The sequence below is a fragment of the Thunnus thynnus genome, chromosome 10 (genome assembly GCF_963924715.1).
Source record: "Thunnus thynnus chromosome 10, fThuThy2.1, whole genome shotgun sequence".
Classification (NCBI taxonomy): domain Eukaryota; kingdom Metazoa; phylum Chordata; class Actinopteri; order Scombriformes; family Scombridae; genus Thunnus; species Thunnus thynnus.
Genome location: NC_089526.1, coordinates 18,683,975 through 18,709,845, shown reverse-complemented (window position 1 = coordinate 18,709,845; position 25,871 = coordinate 18,683,975). Strand labels below are relative to the sequence as shown.

The window sequence follows — 25,871 nt, the reverse complement described above, 5'->3', positions numbered from 1 at the left end:
ACCTTTCACTGATGTCTTCAACACGTTGGCCGCCAAAGGGCAGGAAGCTGCTTGTATGAGTATGAGGGCTGCTGGGTGATGCTGGGGCAGAGGCGGGACCTCTGCCATTCTGGAGCGAATGTCTCCGGCTGCGTCTTCTCTCCAGGCCTCGCTTTTCGTTGGAGCCCCCGACACTAGCCCGACGTCGGTCCTTCCGGGCGTTAGGAGGCAACTGAGATTCTTCATCACCGTCCTCATGGCGGAGAGTCATCTGGGACAATGAAGCCGAACAGAGAAACTGAGTAAATAAACTGCTTTATAAACTTCATAAACAGCAACCTTGAACATCACTTTTTGGTACATACTGCACATCTGGCAGCCCGTCAGAAGTCATGTGGCCTACGCTCTATTATGAGACGCATGTTAACACCACATTAAGCTTGTTTGTTATATGATGTGTAGGCTTCCTGACCTCATAGATGTTGAACTGCTCTACGAGGTCGAGGTCAGTGCCCTTCCTGCTCAGATGTCTCTGGGCCATGGCTTCAATGCTCTGCTCCTCCAGACAGTCTACCATGTCGTAGTAGGAGTCCTGGTCTGGGAGGCCTGCCAGAGTCTGAAACATAAGCACACACATAAGTTCTATACTGTCATGTCTCTGTCATGTTTCAGATTAACTGTTAAGAGAAAAAGAAAAGTTGGAACGTTAGAGAAGGATCACCTGAGAGACAGAATGGAGTAAAAACACTAAATCTGTTTTCTTTAAACCTTGTATTGAAAATGTGATCTGTAGCAAGATATGCTATCTAAATAAAATTCATTCAGTAGTATTTAAATGGATTTATAATGTTTGTATTTTGAATCAAGTCTAATCAGATCAGAATTTCAGTCAACTAATGAAAACATGGCATGTGAATGATGTGAATGATATTGTAGAGTTTTTACATAGTTTTTTATGTTAATGAAGGTAATTTCAGGATTCTTTTGTTGCCTCCTTCACTAGATGAATGGATAGAAAACTTTTCAGTCATCAACATTTTATTCTAGGTGACACATCTCAAATGCAATCACACACTACAGATTGGTTGACATGGGCTGGCAGATCTGTTGCGTTCGCACAAGAAATGGGGTTCCAAAGAGGCATATGCCACTTCCCAAAAGTTGCGATCTACAAAAACAAACTTGATGGGAGAATGTGCGCACCTGTACGTGAACTCTGACCCATGCGTACGAACATTTTGGAGACAGGGGGAAATTAGCGTCACAGATGGTGAGGTGTTTAATTGAATAAGTATTCCTCTCACGCATTTAATTTCACTTCATATCATGCGTTGATTCCAGAGATCCACTTTATCATAAACATTCAAACCTGCAGTGTTATCTGTACTTGTGCTTGTAGTGAGACATAACTATTCCATAAGCACCTTTCAATTTGAAAAGATATGAGCCAACTCAAATCTTAAATCAAAGTCCGCTTTCATCGGCGCTGTCTCACCCGGAGCACAGAGGAGAGGGTCAGTTGAGGAGCAGCATAGCAGCTGTTGAAATGAATGATGTGGCAGGTGGCAGGATCCTGGAAAGTCTGGCTTGCTGTTCCCCGATATTAACCCTGAATATACTGATTCCTTTTCACCTCAACCGCGTCAACTAACTGATGAACTTGTCATCGTCAGTTGTAGTAAGGTGACATCAAATAACTTAAACAAATGTAACTTAAAAATCATTGCAGAACACAGTGCTGATAGATTTTTAATAATATCTTCTAATACTGTGTAAATATCACCAAGTACGAGTGCACTGGAGACACAACGATGGCTGCCACACACATGCTGCCTTCTCCAGTCAGCTAACCCAGCACATCTTCACTACCTGCACTCATATATGGACTGTGTAGATTAGAGAAACACTTGTATGCTGGATTTTGGAGTAAATATAAATGAATACAGTGTTTATTTTATTGTAGATATTGAGTGTTACTTAAAACTACTTAAAATTGGTTAGCTGGGAACTGGCCTGCTGCAGGGTGTGGTAATAACTTAACCAAAGAAGTCTGACTTTATGATCCAGAGGAATGTTTATTGAAGTTGTACATGGTTGTTTTGTGTTACGCAACCTTACATAACTTCAAGAAGTCCAAAAACGTGGAAATAAAACAGTAAAAGTCAGTTTACGGCTGTTGCGGCCCTTCCTCTGCAGCTGGCCAAGCACAAGTGATGAGCGAAAGGGTGCGTACACTGACCATTGACACTGATTGGTCAGCCGTCTCAAGACAGAGAGACTGATTGGTGCGGCTAAAGAAACACATGTACATCAATATTCACGAATACTTTTGCATTGACAATTTATGGTTGAATGCGGGCGTGTAGAGGGATAGATATGAGGCTGATCCAGGTGCGCATATTTCCAGGTGGACTGTGATTTATAAAGGGAAAAATATGTGCATTCATGCGTACACACGGTTTTATAAATCTGATTATTTTTTGACGCACTTTTGTGTGCATGCACTTTTATTATGGATCCTATGCACTGTTTTAGAAATGAGACCCCTTATCACATTTTGGAAACAATGCTGCTGTGCTGTGAGCATTTACACCTTATATTGGCATACTTTTCTCCTCATCCAGATCAGATATTCAGATGTCAATCTAATTTTAATGTGAAAATTGGGTCTTGAAGCTAGAGGCCTAAAAGAGGGAGCTAATAGAGCAAATCATGTTAGAAAATAACTGGTATACTGCTTGTTGATACTGTAGTAATGTAAGGAAGGCTGCAAATGATTTACTGACCTTATTGATGAGTGTCATTGCATACACCAGCAGCTCTGTATCCACTCCATCCTTCTCATCCAAAATCTCCATGACATTTGACCACAGTTTTGTGCCTGCACCAGCAAAACACATACAACGCATTATAAATCACAAGACAAGCTTCAAACGAAACAGCTAGACACAGCTACCTTTACTTCAAGGTTTAAAAAGACACTGAATGATAATAGTAAAGGCTGAATAATGTCCATGTGCTCATCTTACGGCGTAAAAAAACTGTTGTAGCTCCACCAACACCAAGGAATCAAAAGAATTGCAAAGTCTTTAGCAAAGTGGAAATGGAAAAACAGAGCAGAGGCGACTTGATCTCCAACGAGAAAGAAGCTGCTCTGAGCCTGAGCCACAAGGGTCAAGTCCATCTCCTTTTCATCAGGAGACCGGGGATCAGGTTTAGTCTTCTTACGCAACAGCAGAAGTGACGGGATAAGACAGAGCTGAGACAGAGGGATACCCGACCCCTGCACGCTGATGCTCAACCCCCTGTTGTACGCCACAGCACAATGTGGAGCTTTTAGAGTGGCAGGTAACTGAACCCCAGTGCAGGCGAGAGTTGCAGTCTTTCTCAATAAGCCTCGTTCCATGCATGGCCAGGGAGCTGCTCAGGGCAACTGATCTGACTACCGTGTAATGGGAAACTGTCTGTGATCTGCGGTCACCTGAAGAGCACCACAGCACTACCAAAATGGATAGCTAGAAGGGTGGAATTGAATGGAAAAATCTACCCTAAAGAGGAAATGTACATGTTTTTTCTATAATATTTGACTGCTCAGGGTTAACTGGTGAGTTTGAACAAGTCTCCTCTTAAGATGAACAACAGATGATTAAAACCGGTCTGATGATGTGATGCAGAGACAAATCCTGGATCATTTCTGATCAGTGGGAGGCCCACAATTCAAATAAAACTCATTTGGATGTAATATCAACATCAAAAAGTGTCACCTGATTAAATTATCAATTCAAAGTCTTGAAAAGTTGACAGATGTCTCTGTCTGCAGATATGGATCTAGACGTCTGAATTGTTTTCAGTGAGACAAATGACAACCAGTGTGTTCGGTATACCAGTTTGTTTATCTGCTCACTGTCTGGTTTGCCTGCGTGTGCTTTTACCTCTTTTGGCATCCACAACATTCACAGCCTTTATGAGCAGGGTGGCGTTAGACTCTGTGTACTCCACAAACACCAGCAGAAGCTTTAGGGCTGTCTTCACCACTAGACGGAACTACACAAAGAAAAACAAAACAAAAACACAGTTAATACAGAAACTACAGTTCAGCCTCTAAGTCCAAGCACTTAACACACAATCCATTTGATTCCAACTGTAAACTTTTGTGTATTTGTTCACACTCATGGACCTACATGACACAGCACGTGTGAATATGTGTTGCCTTAGAAATTTCAAATGCTAAGTGGTATCGTATTGTCTTATAAAAGCTTTTCCTGTCTGAACCATCTGGAGTGGTTTGATAAGAGCCATGTGTGACGTTGAGGCAATACTAAATAGACCTTTTACAGCTCATGGGAACGCACTGTACAACATAGCATTTCCATATTGTAAGCGTGACAACAGCACAAAAGTTTAAAAAAAAAGCGCTGAAATCAGAATAAAATAAAAACATAGCAATGATGACCAGGGAACAGAGAGAAGTCTTAAAATACTGCGAGATAACTAAAGCAGCCCTCTAACAGATATATACACTCCCAAATTTACTAAAATGTGAAAAGACGAGAGAAATACTATGAGTAGGAGAGTAAAAGGCCTGATACAAACCAGAGTTGTCAATGTTAATTTGCCTAGGAGTGAAAATCAGCATCATGTCAGAGGCAATAAAACCATGAGAAGTAATTTAATGCCTCTGAGCAGCCGCCACATCAGCACACTGACTAGACAAGCAACACCCAAATCATCATCGTCGAAATGACTGTTAACGATGGAGATTTGCCACATAAAATGATTGGAAAGACGAGGTTTTGATTAAAAAAAACAAAGATGATGCCAAACATTATATCAAAATGTACACAGGAAGGCAGAAAATTAATTAGTAGGAACAAAAAACAAAACAGACTGACATTGGGGAGAGGCAGGAGAAGCTATGCAGTTCCCTCATCTGCTGCAAGCCTGCTGCACATGAAACAATTTGCCCACTAGAGGGCTGAGTTCACCACAGTGACATGAGCTCACGTTGACAAAGCAGTGAGGTATGAAATTTCAGAGTATATGATTATTTCAGATTTGTCAGTGCACAGATGGTGTTGCTGAGTTGATTTTTACAGTACATCTACTGTACTGGAGGAGCTTTGTGAAAATTAATGTTCATATTCTTTACCTTGGACCCGACCAGGCTGTAAAGCCACTGGACCGTTTCATTGTGAGATATGAGGCCATTCATCCCATCCACATACAGCATTATCTGTCCAAGAGCTGGAGAAAGAGAAAAAAAAGAGAGATCGACAGACAGAGATAGGGTTTGGTTAAACATCTACCGTTCCAGTTCTGTTATATTCTTTATGTCTATAAAAACTGACCATCACATTTGTCTTGTTCAACACCCAAAATAACTAGAAAAACAGTAAACTCTGCATGTTTTTGTGTGTTTTGAACATTGTTCATGAATGTCAGAGTCTCTCTGTCTTTAGATTGTGAAATATGTGTGTGAAGAATGATCTAGTACAGACAGAAAGGTAAGATATAGAGGTTTTGGAGGGAGTGTAGTCTGTATCTCTGGTATGATAAAAATAAAAGATAATTTAAAATTAATAACATATGAAATATTCATTTCAAATCATTGGGAGAATTCAGTCCACACTGTGTGTAAGAGGATAATATACATGTATTATATAACTTCTGCCTGTGCTGTGTACAAATGCACACATAGTAGCCAAGACAACTACACACAAACAGATGTGTATTGTTGTGAAAGGTGTTAATGAGAGTCCTCTCCCCATTATGATTAAAAACTACATAGAAACTGGAGCTGTTGTGGAGATAAACTTTTCGAAAACATTTAAGGCAAAGACCAAAAAAAAAAAAAAGAAAAAAGAAAAACAGCACCCGTCCAGTCATCCCTCAAGTCAATGGAGATGACTGGAGGGAAAATATTTGAGCAGACTACCTCACTGGATGCTGACATGACTTCCATCTGTAACAGGATACATAAATAAGAACAAAATAAGAGCCAAGGGATCTCAGTGGGGGGCAGTAAAAGTGTAGAGCTTCTGTTAAAGAAGGAGCTGGGGGGAAGGGAGAGAAACACTGCTGGACAGACAAAAGCCCCTTTAAATATGTAGCCTTTTTTTTTTTTTTACAGTCAGTGCTTCATCTCAGTGGCCGTCCACACACAGGGAGTTACTGCATTCAGCAGACCACATGAACAGGATGAGCTCAGCTTGACCCCGCTGCGACTAAATGTGATACATAAGCTGACAGTGAAAAAAGAAGAACTATGAACATGCAAAAAACATAAGAGAGTGGAACAGTTTTGGAAGGCCTATTTGAATAGGGGGCTAAAACACCTGAGAGTTTAGTCATGAAATTCCTTTCACAAACATGAGCAAAGTGATGTGTTCATAGTGATCAAGTTCAGAGATGTATTAATAGCTGAAGGATTCATGGGCTGCAAAAGGTGAAACACCAGGTGCTTTGTAATGTTAAAAATCCTGGAAAAAAACAGAGCAATAGACAAAAGTTTCATCTCTGACAACAACTAAATAAAATACTTAAACAGACTTGCAGAGAATTCCTTTCAAGACTCCCATCTAATCTCCTCTTGCTGTGTTTAAAACAACTCCTTATAACATCTGATGATGAGAGGCTGCAGCTTCTGTCATATATTTTTCCTCTCCTCTTCTCTAGAGGGGCATGAAAATCGTGAATACGCTGTAGATAAGCCAAAATTCCCAGGTGCAGCTGCTGTGTGTGCATGGTGCGTGAGAGTGTGTGGGTAGATGCATGAGTGCATGTGTGTGCGTCCCATGCTGACGGCCCGCTGCAGCAGCGGCAGTTCATCTTTTATCAATCAGGGTTAATTACTCACAACATGTCAGGCCAGAGCATTCCTAACAGTCCTCTCCTGCTGCGAGCTCTGAGCCGGGTGTCACAGCAGTGAGCAGCACGGACAATATGGCGTATCAAAGCAGACCACATCAGAGTGTGTTTATGAAAACATGATTAACCCCCTCAGTCAGTGCAGACTAGAGTGTCACCCTCTCGCGTAACTCCCCCACTTTGTATGGGACCACCGCTGACAGATGAGTGACAGCAGTAATGAAATGACATACAGCTGCTCTACTGAGTCCAGAATGGATTCCTATAGATTCCTAGCATCTAAAAAGTGGCTGAAATAAGGAGTTATAGTGATTCTTAATACAGGATTCTGAGAAAAGTAATGGTATCTCTAACCAGGACACAAACAGCTGTGACTTTTGCCGGATGAGTAATGAGCTACATGCTTCTTTTTGAATTGGTAGCCGATGTCTGACCTGCAGTATCATCACTGCGCAGACTTTTATCTCTTGGCTGCACCTGTGTACAGTATCTGCCCTGGTGTGCAGAGGTTTTGAGGAATGTCTATTGAAAACAGGGGTGAGAAAAGATAGGTGGCCTTAATGAGGCTTTTAAATGTGTCATTACACAACATGAATGTTCAGCTGCTGACAGATGAGACATTAGTGATTGTTCCCAAAGTCTACCACATAATGAAATGACTTTTAGATCATTCTGACATATTATCATAAGACGTTATTTAAAGATATTACAGATAGGTTACGGTTTTCTCTTTTACTTGAGCATGCAGCCAAGTGAAATAAAATCAGAATGAATGTCTATATCATATGTGAATTTAATTTTAGTGAGCAGCTAAGATACAGAAAAGATACGGTATGCAAACACGCCAGAAACCACACAATCATTACCTTTTCTCTCAGATTCATTAAAACTGCTGCTTCATGGAATTATTCAGTGCCAGCTGCCATTTATGTACATTTCAACTTTAAGTACCAGAAACCACATGGACTGCAGTTACCCTGTGAACAGTTAGGTAAAACGATACCGTAACTGTTTCAAAAAAATAAAATTACCTTCCATTATGGGAAACTGCAACCAGTCTGGTCAGAAACAGTTTAAAGGAAACATCTAATTACTCTCAAAGCAATCACTTTTCTGAACTGCGAATGGAACTTATTTCCACACACTTGTGATTAAATTAGTCATGAAAGAGCTCTGGAAAATGAAAAGTTACCTGTGGGTTGCAATTCAGGCTTTAAAATGTGTGATCATATCATAATAACGTAGTGTACGACCCCCCCCCCCTTGTACCTTTGTGGATAACAGCAAATAGCTGAGACTGTGGCTCCAGAACCGGGGATTTGTTTTTAAACTCTACAACAGACAGTCATCAATAACTTTGGAAGAGGGTTAATAAGAAGAGCATGTGAGTGCTGAGTCTGTACAGGACACCCTCCACTTCAAGCGCTGATCTGGGGCCAAAAATGTGGGCCTCCATTCAAGTAATCATGAGCAGCTCTAAAATACCTCACACAAAGTACAACAATAACATTGCTCAGTCCTTTTGCATGTATGTCACGTAATGAGATGTTGGCAGACAATGAGCTGCCTTCAAAGCACAGTGATTAGAATTTAAATGTAAGCCATTATGGGAAAGGATAGCTGAGGAAGAAAGATTTAGCTTAAAAGAAACTTGGAAGTGTTCAATGAGGAGTCTGGCAGCTGTGCAGCACTCTCACACTCAATTTCTTTCAATACTTAACATACATTGCCTTGAGAGTAAATACAAGATTTGAATGGTATCAAGATGCAGAAGAGAACCTACTGACTGGAAGAGACAGACCCAATTCCTGTGTCTGAACCAGAAACTCTAAGAGAAAACTCATGCAACTGAGTGGAAGTGTTTCTTAAGGGCCTCTCCCTCTCATAAACCACAGCAATTATCTTCCACAGCCCCAGGAATGTGCAGGAAGGGCTGCTCCCTGACCACTGTTGAGGTGAGAAGCAGTCTGAGGTCTGGGTGGCAGCACCAACACGAGCCAGCTGACTCATATGTTGTTGTAAAAAACATAAAGACAACCTTATCTGTGAAGATGCAAGAAATTGACTCAACAGCTTCCCCTCTACAAACCCCGTCCACCACATTTTGGAATTCATCAAAACTGGGTCAGCCAAACTGTCAGTCATCATGCAACATTTATTTTACCATGACTTTGGGAGAGGGGCCAAATCTCCAACCCTTACAGGGCAACTTAGAGCCTCTTATCTTGTTATGCTCTGCATTAGCTGGGAGCTGCACTCACAGGTCTCCCCCTGTATCCACGTGAGCCGGAGGTGCTTTACTGCGAGGTCTGGCAAAGACGTTTTACGTAGATTCTTGTTCTATTATGTCACTAAAATCACTGTTATTATTATTTAAATTTCAAAATGTGGATTTTACTGCCCTCACTGGATTCTAGGAACATACGGGAAGTGACATGGATAATCACTCAAAATTGACCTGTGAATTTATTGCTTCTCACGTCCTCTTTATAGTTAATATTGATAACGAGTGATCAGGTACATTAAGGCATCTTGCATCAAACTCATTAAAAGTTCAAGAATCTCTGAGTGTGTAAATATTGGTAATTTCTAAAGTTTTCCTGCTGGACACAAGATGTCTCCTACTTCACTGAAAAGTCAATTCTCAGTGTTTGTGCACTGGAGGCTTCAAGTTTCCACATCACACTTTTGTACGTTGAATATTGGACCACGATTGGCTCCAAACTAGTTGTGATCTCACAAATCATGCTCATAGGTCCACCCCTTAAAGTCTGATTTTAAGTGAGCTCGGAGAAACTTTCCACTTTCTGAAGATGAATGTGAAAACAGCCTTCTAGTGTCAAACTGCACATACATCATTCTGCACAGTGAAGCTCAAACATCCAACTGAAGGAACAAGAAGAAAAACATATTTTTGAGTGGAGGGGGACTGTAAATAACCTTGCTTCAACCGGCCTAAGACAAACATTTTTAATATTACATAATGTTTAATATACTGTAGGTTCTGCCCACTCTGTAAAAGTAAATATTTAGAGCAGTATTTGATGATTAATGAATGTTGTGGCCACCTGGAGGCAGTGAAACAAGTTGTAAACACAAATGGATACACAGTATTATCACTTCATAAAGTGTTATGGCCAACATGCTAGCAAACAAGTACCTATTTATACAGCAGACATGGCGCAACATTAGTAGTCATTTAGAGTTGTGTTTCAATGAAAGTAAGTCCATATTCACTCTTCTTTAGCTCTTCTTTGGCCTCCAGCAACTCTTAAGGGAAATATCTGAGTCTTTGGCTGGTAAATGCTCCATTATGTTCACCTGCTAGTCAAAAACGTTGCATAGTGCAGTATGCAAAGTGGGTTTATCAATTTTTTTTCTCTGAAAACAGCTGAAAACAGGGTTGATGAGAGCCGTGACAGTGAAGTTAAACAGTAAAGTCTCAAGCCATAAAACCAAAACAAGCTGAAAGACACTAAAATGCTCCGTAAACTGAGGGGAACCGCAGAGTTTTTTCTTCTCTGTGGCTTCATCACAAAGAGTGACTCCTTTCACAGTACACACAGTGATTTAATGAATTGTTAATACAAAAATATTGATTACAGCAGCTTTTAATAAAAAAAATACATTCCTTTTGTGTTGTTTTTTTTTTCTGCACAATCTAGTGTCTTGAAAAAAAGTAGTGAAACTGTGTTTAATGGCACTTTGATCATGTTAAAAGCTGAAAATTCCTTCTGTTACTGGCATTTATCATTACTGCATCCATGCTTCAAGCTAGATTCAGATTGAGAGTCTGTCTACCATAAAAAGACAAGTTTATTACTCAGGCCAATTAAACAGCTCTTACTGTATATGAACTGGATAAGACATGTTCATGGGTTACGTTCCATTTGTTGTTCAGCTAATCACCCAGGCCATTAGAGCCAGACAAACAGTGTCTGCCAAACCTATTTCAGTCACCAAGCCGACTGCCAGACTTACATTAAGTCACATACAGTAAAACAACAGGGGGATGCTTCGATTTCAGACCTGAATACATGTCTGCCAGCATTTGACACAATTTACCGTGGGCCTAAGCCCAAACAAATTCCCTAAAGACAAACAAACAAACCTAATGGAACAATAGCATGAAGTAAGGCAGGGGAGGCTCGCCATTATTTGGCTGAGCTAATTCTACAGGCACTGCAGACCTGGTGAACTACTGCAGTGCTAAGCAGGCCACAATGAGTTGAGTTGAGTAGACTACAGCACTGTAAGAAAAATTCAAATGCTAAAATATGTACTACTTTCTATACATCTCTACTTCCTCTGTATTCAAAGAAGTATAAAGCTAATCGCTTAGAGGGCTACTACAGAAATTTTAGAAAATCATTTCAGGACAATGAAAAAGTGGAGAAAGCCCAGCTGATGAGCTTTTCCACATCTCATCCAAGCGGGGAAGACTTTGGAGAAAAGCTACCGCATGACATCCACCCACTTGTAAAGTGAACTGAAAGATGAGCTGCTGTAAATTCTTACTGCTCTTGAGAGAATAGTGGTGTGATTCGCTCTGGTTCTGGCCAGCCATATGCTGAATGCAGTCCCAAAAAACAGTCAGCTCACAGGAATCAGCCGTAAAACCCACTTGAATGCAGAGCATTTGAGTCTATGCCTGTGTGCTACATTTCTGTAAAAGATTTATTTTTTTTCCAAATTATAGTTTATGTATCTTAGTCTGCAAGGTCAGAGATGATAAAATAAGAGCTAGAGAAATGAACCAAATCAAACAGTTCTTATAATATAATTAGCTTGTATAGTGAATTCTGTTACAGTATAAAAGGCTCCATCACAGGGTTGTAACTCCACTGCCAGTGAGTTTGCGAAGGCTGAAAACTTCTACAGATGAAGGGAGAAGAAAAAAGGGGGGAGGAAGAATATAGGTCAGGCAGGTGGGGTTGAATTGGGTTCAGATGCAAGCTGTCTGCTCATGTGAGGGGGATCTGAAGGGGTCTGTGGGGGTCTGACAGAGGGGGAGGACAGGGTGGAATGTATCCGGCAGGAACATGGCTGTACGCTTAACCAAAAACAAGACAACAGGTTATGTTTTCCATTCAGTTAAAGGTTGCTTGGTCAAAAGTTTTTTTGCCTCATTAAAACTTGACCTGTACAGTAGGTAAAGGATTTTTAAAATTTCAAAAATTTCAGGCTGTTTTATTTTTTCAGTGGAGTATAGTGTATGTTTCATTGCAGCCTGTATGTAAGCTGGTGATTTAATTAAATAGAAAGAGGCCACGCTGGAGGCAAAGACAAAATGTTGCCAGTGGAGTTGAGAAGTTGTGGGCTGAAACCATGTGTCGCGCTCATTTCCCAAATTTCCTCTGACTAAATGAAGTCATTCCTGTTATCCAAAAGTCTCAGACAGGTACAGGAGGCTGAATTATGTATGAAAATATTATCGGCTTTTTTTTAGCAGGAAAAAACCTGATGAGCAATGACGATACCTTTTTTTCCAAATGAGATTCTTTATATTCATGTTTTTCTTTTTCGGGGAGATGGGGTGGACCAGGTTAGGGTTAGGGAATATTATTATTTATATCATAAAATGAAAACTAAAACTAAGACAAAAAACTGTCAGTGGCCCTTGGATCAAAACCTGCACCTGTAAAAGATAAATGCAAACAAATGCGTAAGAGAGAGTGAGTGTTTTGCATATTGAAGAGCTTTGCACAAAAGGCCATCAGGAGCAGTGAGTTGCAGGAGATGGGGTGAAAAAAATACATATGTCCCCATGGGATCTCATTACAGATCAGGAGTTCAACTTTCTATTGGTACGACAAGGGCATTCCTAGATATCTTCTTTTCACTCCAAACACAGAGCTTGTCCACATATGTGTGTCAGCAGTTCCTTTGTTTTCTCTCTCTCACATTTCCTTTATCCTTGAGGAATTACCAGAGACTTTCCTCATCTTTTCCTGTGCATCATTCTTGCCTGATCAGAAAAACAAGGAAAACATTGCACCTATAATAAGCAGTTTTGCACAAAGCTGCTCAGCCCAGCGTAGACAGAATGGAAATGTTTATCCAGACGATGGGCCATAGTAAAGGTCTCCCCCCTCTAGAACAGGCGACCTATAACACAGCCAGACAACATAATACACACTGTTTCCAACAAGAGCTTCCAACAGCACTGTTAACCCAACCGTGCCTGGGCTTTCACTTAGTGCTCAGCAAAATGGTCAAACCAGAGAGGTTAGAATTCAGTTAGTTAAATATACAAAAAACTCAGGTCAGGGGATTACACATAAAACATTGGGCCTCCGGCTCGTATGTTTTCTTATTTTCCTCTCATATTTGTTCTTGCACAAAGCAAGAGGAAAATAAGAAAATCCTACGTGGGATTCAACAAACTCTCTTAACTGCCTGAACTCATTTCAGCCTGATGAATGTCACCTGTTCACGAGGAGGTGCGCGTTCGTGAGACTTGATCATTGGTATAATTGACGCCCCTAAAATTGCCATATAAGGCTCCTTGTTCCGCTCCGTTTGTGGGTGAGTTTCATTCACAAAAAATTCCCAAAGTGTGAAAACACTGCACAGCTTCAATTCCTACTTTCAGAAATCAGAAGACAAACACATGGAGTCCTGAAAGAATGAGAAAATATGAATTCAGCTAACATGTCATCGAAGCAGCTCTGCGCTGTGACAAATGTAAAGAGGGAACACTTTGATGTGAAGTAAGATGCTAAAAAAACATCTTTCTAAAGCAAAGTAGTCCCAGAGATATTAGAGAGAATATTATAGTCTGCAGGTAATGTTACATTGTCAGCTGCAACACAAGATGATATTGGACAGAGACCTGCAGAAAGACAACGAGGCAGCTGTTGGGAGTGAGAAGTTTCCTAGCAAATACTGAAATGTAGAAGTTGCTCTGCCAAAATATGGCCATAAAATCATAAAATCTAAAAAAACCTTTCAAATTAATTGGCAGCCATGATGATGAAAATATAAACAGAAAATAAATTTTAAGTTTGTTTTACTTATATACATTTTATACACTCCAAATTAATTCAGATTAGGACATTGTGATTGTAAATCAAACAAGTGTTTCTCCCCTGTGAAGAAAGCCAGAGATGATCTATTCATGACACGTATGACAAAGAAAATTGATGAATGCCACAAATTATGACAACATCCATTTGGCAGCTGTTCTTGAGCTTTGAATCGTATCACACAATTTTCCTCAGCAGATGGAGTTTGTCTAGTTGTCACAGAATTGTAGATGCTAAAATTTCCATTTCCTTCTGAAAACTTTTAGTCTTGTCCATGTTGACACAAAAGTTGAGATTGAAAGTTCCTTCTTGACCTAGTTTTAGAAATCTGAGTAGTAGTAACATTAGCTAGAAGGGATTCATTTCTATGAGTGCATTATTATCTCAACACAATAACACATTTAAAGTTAGTCCAGCATCCAACTCACTTTTTTACGTGAACAAATGATTCAATACTTACAACAATACTTACCTAGTTTGTCAAAAGATATGAACTTTAATTATTCCTATATTGGTGTCATGAAGGTCTAACAGTTTGCAGGTTATCAATCCAACCAAGCACTACAGCAGTTGGTTTTACCAATTAAACCGCCTGCTGAAAAAGGAGAAGTGAATAAGTGAAATTAGCAGCTGCTTTGTTTGTTTACAGTGAAGAGCCTCTTGGATCACACACTTTTGGCACACAGTTGAAAACCACTTCACTGATGTGTCACTGGATATTCTGCTTTGCTGACCGGCCACATTTAGTACAACATTTTATGCCACTACACTGAGAAACACTATAAAGTCCAACCATTATTTCAACAAAAGGGTCTTGTGTTTCAGGTGCATTTGTAGCTTTGTGAGAAAGACTGCTGCCCACTAAAGTTACTGCTGTGTGACACTAAAAAAGCTGGACTGAGCGCTGTTCCAGGTCCCAGACAGTTTAAGAGGCAATGAAACACTTGACTAGAGCACATCTCCCTTTCTCACTGAGGTTCTCTGAGCAGCTCCCTCTGGAAACCAGGAAGTCAAGGTGCTTTAACTTGTGGCATTGTAACGACCGTGTCATTAAAAACAGGAGACCTCAAAATGGTAGCAGGAGAAAGAGAGAGAGAGAGATACACAGATAGAAAGAGAGAGGAAGAAAAGATGAGATAAAAGCACCAAGTGAAATATGGGCATGACTTATTTCATACAGTAATACTTTTGGACGGTTCACAACATGACTCCCATTTCTGTGGAAGTTTTAAATTCATGAGTATAAGTTATAGCATGTAAGCCTGTGTATATACAATATAATACAGCATGAAATGAGATATGGCCTTCTGGGTATAAAAGTAATTTATGGAATGTTTAAGAATGTGTTTTCCAAAAATGTATCCAAGACTTATTTGAAAGGTGTAAAAAAGATTGTTTCTCGAAATTCCTATAGATCAAAAACTTAAGCTTCACTTCCAATTTTATTCCACCGAGGCTTAGAGATGGTGAGTGTTTTGTAAACAATAGTGTGCAGACAGAAATGGCAAGGCCTTCAAGAGGTGCAAAACAGAGAAAGTGTAGCTAAAAACATAGCTTATGGTGAGGAATGTCAACAGTGAACATTTCAAAGCCCGGAATAATTGCTTCAAGTTGACTGTAATTGGTTTGTTTTTAATCTGCCCTCTGTCTGCCGCTCCCATTTTTACAGTTACCACTTAAACACAGTTGTTACATGTGTTAGCGCTCTTTTTGTAAATACTAGAAATGGAACCTTGATCCAGGAAAAACCTTGTTGTTTGTATGATTATTTGTACTAGTTTTGCTTATGATAATTGGTACTATAGCCATGTCCTCATTCAACCGCTGGCTGTCGAGGTGGTGTCAAGCAAATGACACTACCTCGATGACATGGGTTTTATAGATAATTGGTGGACTTTCTGGGGAAGATCTGGTCTGATTAGGAGAGACGGCGTACATCCCACTTTTGAAGGTTCAGCTCTCATATTTAGAAATATGGCTGAGTTTGTTAGACCAAAAGCATGACAACCTAGAGACAACTTTAATTAAAACTCATCCGAAAATCTTGTTCTTAAGTCTTTCACACCCAACTTGGAAAACTTAACAGCCAATTCTATTTGTTATGGTGCACCGTCCTCCTGGTCCGTACTCTGAATTTTTATCTGAATTCTCAGAGTTTTTATGAAGTTTAGTCCTTAGTACAGATAAAGTAATTATAGTAGGTAATTTAAATATTCATGTGGATGTTGACGATAGCATCAGCACTTCGACTCAACTGGATTCTCACCTAGCGTAAATAAATCCACTTACTGTCTTAACCATACCCTCAACCTTGTTCTGACATATGGCATTGAAATTGAACATTTAATACTCTTTCCACAAAATCCTATTTTATCAGACCATTTATTAGTAACTTTTGAATTCCTATTACTGGACTACATGCCGTTAGACAAAAATGTCTTCACCAGATGTCTATCTGATAGTGCTGTAGCTAAATTTAAGGAAGCAATTCCATCAGCATTTAATTCAATGCCATGTCTCAATACAACAGAGGACTCTTATGCTAAGTTTAGTCCCTTTCAAATTGACCATCTTGTTGATAGAGTGGTAGTGCTCACTGCAAATGACACCCAACCACCTGAAATTCAAAGTAAACATCATGAAAATTTGAAAGGATATGGTGTTCCACTAAACTGGAAAAATGTTGCTTAGTCTGGTAAGATAGTCTTAAAACATACAGGAAGGCTCTCTGTAATGCCAGAGCCACCTATTATTCATTAATAGAGGAGAATAAAAACAGCCCTAGGTTCCTTTTCAGCACTTTGGCCAGGCTGACAAAGAGTCATAACTCTATTGATCAATGTACTCCTATAGCTCTCAGTAGTAATGACTTCATGAGCTTCTTTAATGATAAAATTCTAACAATTAGAGACAAAATTCATCACCTCCAACCCTCAACAGGCACCGATTTATGCCCAAACACAGGAACCTTAGAAACAGCTGTAAAACCTGATATATATTTAGACTGTTTTCTCCAATTGATCTTCCTGAACTAAATTTAATGATTTCTTTGTCTGAACAAACCTCTCAACCTCTCCCTTAGACCCCATCCCAACTAGGCTGCTTAAGGAAGTTTAAATGCAACATTTAATTGGCATCAAAGGAATTGTATTAAGCTGGTTTAAGTCCTATTTATCAGATTGATTTTAGTTTGTACATGTTAACGATGAATCAGGAACACATAGGAACACTCCATAAATGTTCATTGTTATGCAGATGATATCCAATTATATTTATCAATGAAGCCAGATGAAACCAATAAGTTAACTAAACTCCAAACATGCCTTAAGGACATAAAGACCTGAATGACCTGCAATTTTCTGCTACTAAACTCAGACAGAATTGAAGTTAGGCCGTATTTCACACCTCCACAGGGTTGTGCGGAGGTATCTTCACCAGGTTGGTGAAGACCCTTTCTTTCACATCTTTTTAAAAATGTGTCAGGAAGCTGTAAGCAAAGCCTAACTTTACTTTTAACGTTATCAAATGAAGAGAAATGTCCTCCCCTCCTCCTAGTAACATATTTGTCCTCCCTCATGGCAGGGTTGTATAGCTCTGATCAGTCTGATCGTTGGCTGTGATTGGTCACCACAGCATAACATCGGGTTGCATTCTCCAAAAGTTGATTCTGGTTCAACTTTCTAGCTGCAGCGGCCTGTGGCACCCCTGCCACCCCGACCCTTGCAGCCTAAACGCAATACCCCCACTCAAATGAATGGGAGGACTGGCTTTTCACTGCAACCCATGATTTGGTGTGAATTCAGCCTCATTGTGCGTGGCCCTTAGAAACACATTATTTAATGATAAAGCTACTCTGGGTGGCATTACTCTGGCCTCCAGCACCATCATAGGGAATCTGGGAGTTATCTTTGATCAGGATATGTCTTTTAACTCCCACATAAAACAAATGTCAAGGACTACCTTTTTTCACCTACCTAACATTACAAAAATCAGGCACACCTTGTCTCAAAAAGATGCAGAAAAAAGTTATAATGCTGCCCCAGCAAGTCTCTAAAGACTCTCCAGCTGGTCCAGAATGCAACTGCACGTGTAGTGACACAAACGAGAAAAAGAAATCATATTTCTCCCATTTTAGCTTCTCTGCACTGGTTCCCTGTAAAATCCAGAATAGAATTTAAAATCCTTCTCCTCACCTACAAAGCCCTTAATGGTTAAGCACCATGATATCTTAAAGAGCTCATAGTACCCTATTATCCCACTAGAATACTGCGCTCCCAGAATGCAGGCTTACTTGTGGTTCCCAGAATCTGCAAAAGTAGAATGGGAGGCAGAGCCTTCAACTATCAGGCTCCTCTCCTGTGGAACCTCGGACCAGCCCCTACTTATACTGCTTTAGGCTTAGACTGCCGGGGGACTTCCCATGATGCACCGGGCTCCTCTCTCCTCCTCCTCCTCTCCATCTGTATGCATTCATGTACCATTAATGCATGTTACTAACTTGGCATCTTCCCATCTTCTTTTGTGCTTTCTTGTCTCGCAGGAGACCTCCGGCTACGGACTGACTGCTGTCCAAATGACGCCCACCACTGCTGCTATTATTATTAGTCATTTTTGCCCACTGCAACCGCTATTAATATTAGTCATATTTCTATTATGATTATTGTTATTGTTATTATTGTTGTTGCTGTGCTTCTCTGAGTCTCTCTCTCCCCTCTCCCCCTCCCTCTTTCTGTCTCAACCCAACTGGTCAAGGTAGATAGCTGCTCACCTAGAGCCTGGTTCTGCTTGAGGTTTTTTCTGTTAAGGGGAGTTTTTCCTTGCTGCTGTCGCCAAGTGCTTGCTCATGGGGGAATGTTGGGTCTCTCTAAATTAAAGAGTACAGTCTAGACCTGCTCTATGTGAAAAGTGCCCTGAGATAACTTCTGTTGTGATTTGACGCTATATAAAAAAATTGACCTGACCTGGCTACTCTAGGGCTATTTTTCTTACTACAATGCAATTGTTTGAACTTGTTTGAAACTTCTTTGACCTTTTGCACAAGCTGGTTTCATTTTAAGGCTGTTGAGGCATGTAGTGTTCTGTGAACAGCAATCTGGATGGCTGTCTAGTCTCTTTGTATCTCTACACTGTAGAATTTCTAATATGGGCTTGATGACTCAGTTTTAAGAATTGTAATTATTAGACCTTGGCTCACATGTGCAACACAAGCATTGCCGATTAGGTAGCTACATATACGTGCAGTATGAGTGATATCAAACCTGCGTTCATTTATTTTCTTGGCCACTTGGGGGCAGTGCAATAAGCTGTAAACACAATATTAACACATCACCACCTTATAAAGTTGTTCTGGTGAACATGTTAGCAAACCTTTGCCTATTCACACATCCAGGAGACATAGAGCAACATTAGCATTCATATGGAGTCATATTTCTGGCAACTTGAAAAATGCAAATCTATTATCCAGTCCCATTCCAGCTCTGGTTTGGTCTCTACCAACTCCTGAAAAAAATCAGTCTCTCGCTGCAAGATGTTTCAGTCTCATCCCCGGGTAGTCGGTAATTTTGTCTGTCTGTTGTTTGATACTGGGTATGTAGTGTGCTATGGGTTTATCAGAGCTTTATCTATGAAACAGCTGCCTGTTGCTGCTGGAAATGAAACAGATGAGAGCAGTGAGAGTGAACAAACAGTGGACCTATGGGACGTAAAATCTAAACAATGAGCAGAAAGATAAGATACTCCATAGACCTGAGGAAAAGTGCAGAGTCTGGTGATAATTCGCAGTGGATTTCACACTATGAGCGACCCCCTGTCACACTACATTTAATCCATTCTTATAATTAGATTATATTTTATTTTAAAAAGATCCAGTTACAGTATTTTGCCTACTACCTGGATGTTAAAAGAGGCAGAAAAAAGTAACTTTTCTATAACTGTGAGGTGAGCACAGAGTTGTTAATTAAGGACCAAAGAGCCCGGGAGTAGCTTAAAATGTAGCACTAACAATAATTCATATATAATTGGTAATAAATAAAAATGTCAAAAGAAAAAAAACATTTTACAACCCCATGAGACCTTACAGTTAGACAAACAACATTCTTAACTACAAAACAGGCACTATGCAACATTCACTCAGCTTTTCATTTCATCAAAGATTGATAGTTTCAAGAACTATTGTAGAAAGTTTCTAAATGTGCATAGATGTTCTTTATTGAATGAAACATAACTTCTGTGTTCATCTAATTTTTTTTAAATGAACATGCAAATGCATTTTTCTAAATTAAGAATGAATAACCCTTATGAACCCTTGTGGCATTTTAGTATTTGTGGCATTAGGACTGCATGTACAGTTTACAGGAGGACCAGATTGCATAGGCACCTCTGAAAAAGTGACTTCACACCCATTCTCCTGATGGGGTGATAAAGGCATACAAGGTCTCCCCTGGGTCAGAAACGCAGGCCTCCAACAAGCTAAGCCCAGGTCTGGAAGCCCTCCGAGCCAGGTGTGAGGGGCCCAGAGAGGGACCAGACCCGAGTCAGGCAGACCCAGAAAATACCCACAACACTGGGGGAGCACTAACTGGCCACAGACACCTCCAGGGCTTTGGGAAGGCGGAATGAAAAAATGAGAAGAAGGGAAAAAAAGTGAGATGGTGTAGATTGCCGAGAGAGTGGCAGGAACCGCCATTTACAATGACGGCAATGTTCCAAAGAGCTAAGGCTGGGAACCTGTTCTTGTAAAATGCATGCAGACTGGGGCGCATGTGCGACTGTGCCTTTTTTATCTACAAAAGACCCATAAGATTGATTTTTATTCATGAAAGAGAGCAAAATTGTTTTGTCGGGAGGTTTTTAATGCACTCCAGACAGATGGGTTCAAGACTGCATTCCGACTTCTTCTTCTTTTTTTTTTTACTGGCCTCGACTTGAAAGACATTACAGCAAAAAAGACCACAAGAGAAGTGATCAATGTTTGATACCAAAACAATTACTGCTGTTGTGCTTAGTGCGCTCTCTGTCTCTCTCCCTCTCTCTGTGTGCACGTGTGAAAATTTCAGGCATCTAATTTACTTCTCTCCTGGGAATCCTTATGACATAGCTCCTCTTGGAAGTCATCAACAGTAAAACAGCCAGATCTATATACATTTCTGACCTGTGCATCTGTGCTCCAGCACATGCTCTACTTGTGTTCTCCAACACATGGCTCACAAGGGAGGGTGATCTACTGCACTCCACATTTCCTCAGCTGGTCAGGAGAAATTAGGTCAGGAGTTGAAACAGGTTAAAGGGGCTTTTGGGAGAGTGGTAGTTTGGTTTAGTTTCTCATAGTGATGTAGAAACACACAAGGAGAAACTGTAGAGTCTGCAAAGATTAAGCGATAAATTAACACATGAAAGAATAAAGACAGTCCCACAGAAACACACTGACACAGATGTTTTATCAGAACTCTTGGGGAAATGAAGGGGGAAAAAGGACAATAAGGAGGGGTGAAAAGATATGAGAAGTGGTCTCATCATTCACAGCACAATGACACTAACAACTCTTACATGTGGTAAACTCTTAAGTTTCCAAAAGCCTGCCATTCTCCTCCTCTGCCTTGTTTGGCCATTTAACCCGTGTGATTTATCTGTCTGAGTCAGGGACTAGGCTGAGTCCAGATGAAACATCAAACATTAAAGATCAGCCTATAGAAGTAGTCCAAGCAGGGGTCATGTTCATGTTTATAACCTGCCCAGGGGGCAACATCAGTACTCTGTCACAGATATCCGCCCTTTGCTCTTTGATTTTTTGATTAGAGAAGGTCAACAATGAGCAGGTTGAAAAATTAGAGAGCAAGCATGTAGGAACATTCTGCGTTTAAATGAATAAACATGACGGGGGCCAACATCTGATTACAATGTTTAAATCATGAGGGTCAACTCATTGTGACTCAGTTCAGCAAGGCTTAATGAAGTAATAACAAAGAGGTGTCTGGGTTATTCAATTCCTGTTATGAAACAATTAACTAAAAAAGTTGGAATCAAATTATGTGTTTGTGTCTATGTGCATGTTTATCATGTTCTGTACATATAACAGAATACAAACATATAACACATCAACTAATAAAACCTGACATATTGGCTCAGGTTAAATTAAAAAAAAAAAAGATAAGGGAACACATAAGGAGAAAGAAAGACGACAGAAAGGAAATAAAGGGAAGAGGGGAAATTTGTTTTATGATCTGCAATATCCTGACAGAACTTTTATTAGCTACTTAAGCATGTGTGACCTGCCCCCTCACAGCGGGCTGTTAAATGGTAGTGACCTTGAAGCGAGCGGTCCTCTAGTATCTCCGAACATGCTGCCCCCGCCCCTCATCGACCTTAACACATATGATCTTTCACCTCACTGACATGGGACGGATAAATTAACCAGCTGCTCAACTTTGCCTAGCTTCCACATTGTCTGTGGCACACATTTGAGTTTGTTTATGTGCTGGAAGTGTGTAAGTGTGAGAAGGTCATCGGACAGAATCATCAATTTACATGGTGTATGTAAACACATGTGGTTTTGGATAGGTTTATGGAAAGAAAAGTGTTACAGGATTGATTAATAACATCCTCAATTAGGCGGTGCTATAAATTGAGGTGTGAGAAAGTAGAGAAGAGGAAAGCATGTTGTTAATGTGATGAAGCAAAGCTGTGCTTTTCTGCAGTGGACGTACCCCTGAGGATATAATTCTGGTAGTTCTGGTCGGCTTCAGCTCCCACTTTTATCAAACATGTCAGTCCTTCGGCCACCACAAACTCGTGCACCAGGTCCTTGTCATCCTAGAAAGAAGTGGGAGAGAGAGAGAGAAAAATATTCAACATGCATCATACACTATGGACAGAGCCAAAGATAACACTGTTCCAATAGTTTTTTTTTTATAACTAACATTACTTTGATTTTTGGATTTAATTTGGCCTTCCAGTACATAACTATCCTCAGGGTTAAATACACCTTTAAGTGCATGAACATCTGGCTGCAAATCATAGACTAAGAATTAAAGAGCATGCAGAGAAATAAAGATCTGAAACATGTTGTCTCGTAGCTCGGTCTTTTTACGTGACACTTGAGTTTTATGTGAAAAATAGTTAAATCAGTCCAAGAAAGCTCCAGGAACTGTTGATATGATTTATGCCAAATTCAATGTGAATAAATTATACATACGTCTTGTATGTAGACACAGGTTAACACACACATGCGCACACACAGACACACACACAAACACTGTACAAATTACTTGTTATGCCTGAAGCAGAAAATTTCATGCAACAAGACAACTCTTTCTCCGTTTTCAACACCTCTTTCACCGCTTTTCTGTATTATTAAGAAATGAAAATAAGTTGAGAGGCCAGGTAGGTACAAAGACTTCTTTATGTGATGTACTATTTGCCAGAGTGCACGAGCACACTTCTCATCACACCTATTACAAAATCCTCAGCTGGATAAATGTTATCTATCCACTATTTTCTACTTCCCGTCCTAGCCAGCATGTGCAATGAGCAGTGTAGCAAGTGGCCTCTCCACTTCATCCCACATTTCGTCCTTGATGACAAAACCACCTGCATCGCTCACACCTGTCAATGACTCCCTAATTCAAGGCCAAGCAGGAGGTTTTTTGCAGGATTGAACATTTTCTGATAGACTCTACTGTTCAGATGGGATAAAGAGGAAGACAGTAATAAACACTGTGGGGTGGTCAGGGCTCCTTCTCTCCCAGGAGGATGAGTAAGTGCTTCCAGAACAGTTTTACCATAGATCTGTGATGGAGACTCCAGTCATTTGGCAAACTGTCTAAACGTACAGGAGTGCATTACAGAAACAGAATGAACAGCAGTTCTGAGACACATACAGGAACGCTACAGTTCTGCAGCGTACAGACGTCATACTGATATCAGGTCAAGTGGATATTTCATTACACAACAAGAATGACCAATATCCTCTACAACTAAAACCCCACAAAGCTACTCATAGTGAGGTTTTCTGATCTATTCTGGGCCTGCATCAAAGTCTGTTGCTCTCTTTTCCATCCAACTGTCAGTTATCCCTCCCACTCTACGGCCGACTGCCCACCAGGCCAGCCCATCCCAGCCCAGTGTGTGAAGTATGACCAGACCTGAACACTCCACAGCTGCCACGAATGCAGACTCTCAGCAGCACAACTCTGCCTCAAGAAAACAATGCTTTGTGTGAGTGTGCACAGATGCATGTGTTTTGTCTACATGGAGTTCTTGCATGTGCATGTGTGTATGTGCACGTGCATATACAAAGCCCATGAACACAACACAGTAGTGGATACTTCTCATGCTGCATTTTTGAGATCATGACAAACATAAAAGGCAATGGAATTCATTGGATCTTGTGAGCTGCAGATATTCTTATGGGTCAAGGAAGAGCTAAAATAAGAGAGAAAAATAATTACCTGAAAAATCTGCTTGAGGGAAAAGAGGGCTCTCCGTAGCTCCCTTCCAGTTGAGTTGTAGAGTTTTTCTGTATGGAGAGAGAAAAGGGGGGAGTTTAAAAATCAGTAACATGTAGTATATTTCTATGATGTTGTCAGATAAAAAGTGAATAAAACAAATGGACAAGGGGTATAGGATGAATTTTTTTGAAAAAATCAGTGCCTGTCTACTAGTGTATCAGTGTATCACTTGCTTTACACATGATGCATCCATGAACAACAAATTTTCCCTTCAAAATAACTTCCTTGTAATGTACATATCATTGGCAACAATTATCCCAAGTAGCTAAATGTGAAAAATATGCTGTGAGAGAAAAAGTGAGAGCACAAGAACAGTAGGAGCAACTCAGAGCACATCTGTGGAGAGTTAGTGAACAGTGGATGTTTCCTGCTGACAAAGCCATATCTGTAGCTTACCATAACACAAAGTCATGGCAGAAACTTAAGCCAATAGCCACCACAATGGCTAAGAAACAAGACACCCATTAATCAGTTATGGAAACTCCACATATTGCTAAAGGAGAGATATGACGGATGACAGATCCTTGTGATGCAGGCAAACACTTCCTGCAACTACTTTTGACAATCCTTCACCCTGCATGCAGTCTGCACAGTCTGCCAGGGAGTGGCAGCGTTGAGCGCAATCATAGTGTCTCACTTATCACTGCTGTGTGAGCTCTCTCTGACTCAGCAAAACCTGCCTGTTAACTGCTGCAGATGCAGCAACATACAGTCAAATCCATTGCAGTGCAGTACGTTTTAGTACTCCCACTCTCCGCCTCTCGTTCTCTCTCAGCAGTTTCTTTTTATTTACACATTGATTTTTTTATTGTGATGCACAATGTTACCTTTTCAGTGTTTGACAGATACATTCTAGCTTGAAGACATGATGATATGTCTTAACAAAAATCTGACAGGCATGTACACAATCAGGCATGAACACAGCAAGGCATTTTCTCTCTCTCTCTCTCTGACACACACACAAACACAAACCTTCACACAGACATTACTAGCACTTTGCAATGTCACTCTAGTCTGTCTGTTGCGGCACTGCAGCTGTTGCAGTCATGACTGGACGGGCAGGAAGATGATTTATTGCTGTTGGTGCATGAGTGTGTTTGAGTTAGAACTTGTATACCCAAACATGCAAGTGACAGAAACAAATATGCAGCCACAACATATGTATCCTTATGTTGCCTTCTTACACCCTTCATACACATAAACATACACACACAAAAATCTCTTGTGCTCATGAGCTCCTTGTCTTTACAAACAGCTGCCGCTAATTCTATTCAAAAGTGTGAGAAACACACACCGATGAGTGCATACGCTTGGGATTCAGAGCAACAGACTTCTATTCATTATTGTTGTTGGCCTCCTCAGCCGCAGAGTAAATCCCTTCAGCTGATGAACTGAGAGAGCGAGAGAGACAGAGGGAAACAGAGAGAGAGAGAGAGACAGAGTGTATTGTTGCCTGCCAGTTCTGTGGGAACACACAGGCTACTTCTAGACA

General features: G+C 40.4%; 1 protein-coding gene across 2 annotated transcripts in view; it reads right to left on the bottom strand.

Moving 5' to 3' along the window:
• Positions 1–25,871, bottom strand: part of fhod3b (formin homology 2 domain containing 3b) — a 104,379-nt gene that overhangs the window by 18,166 nt on the left and 60,342 nt on the right. For both annotated transcript variants that reach the window (XM_067601772.1, XM_067601773.1), the window contains exons 4-10: positions 24,320–24,387; positions 22,577–22,682; positions 5,129–5,223; positions 3,912–4,023; positions 2,766–2,860; positions 452–595; positions 3–250 (exon numbers count right to left, since the gene is read on the bottom strand). In XM_067601772.1, coding sequence (XP_067457873.1) covers positions 3–250; positions 452–595; positions 2,766–2,860; positions 3,912–4,023; positions 5,129–5,223; positions 22,577–22,682; positions 24,320–24,387 — 868 coding nt within the window. The remainder of the gene's footprint in view (positions 1–2; positions 251–451; positions 596–2,765; positions 2,861–3,911; positions 4,024–5,128; positions 5,224–22,576; positions 22,683–24,319; positions 24,388–25,871) is intronic.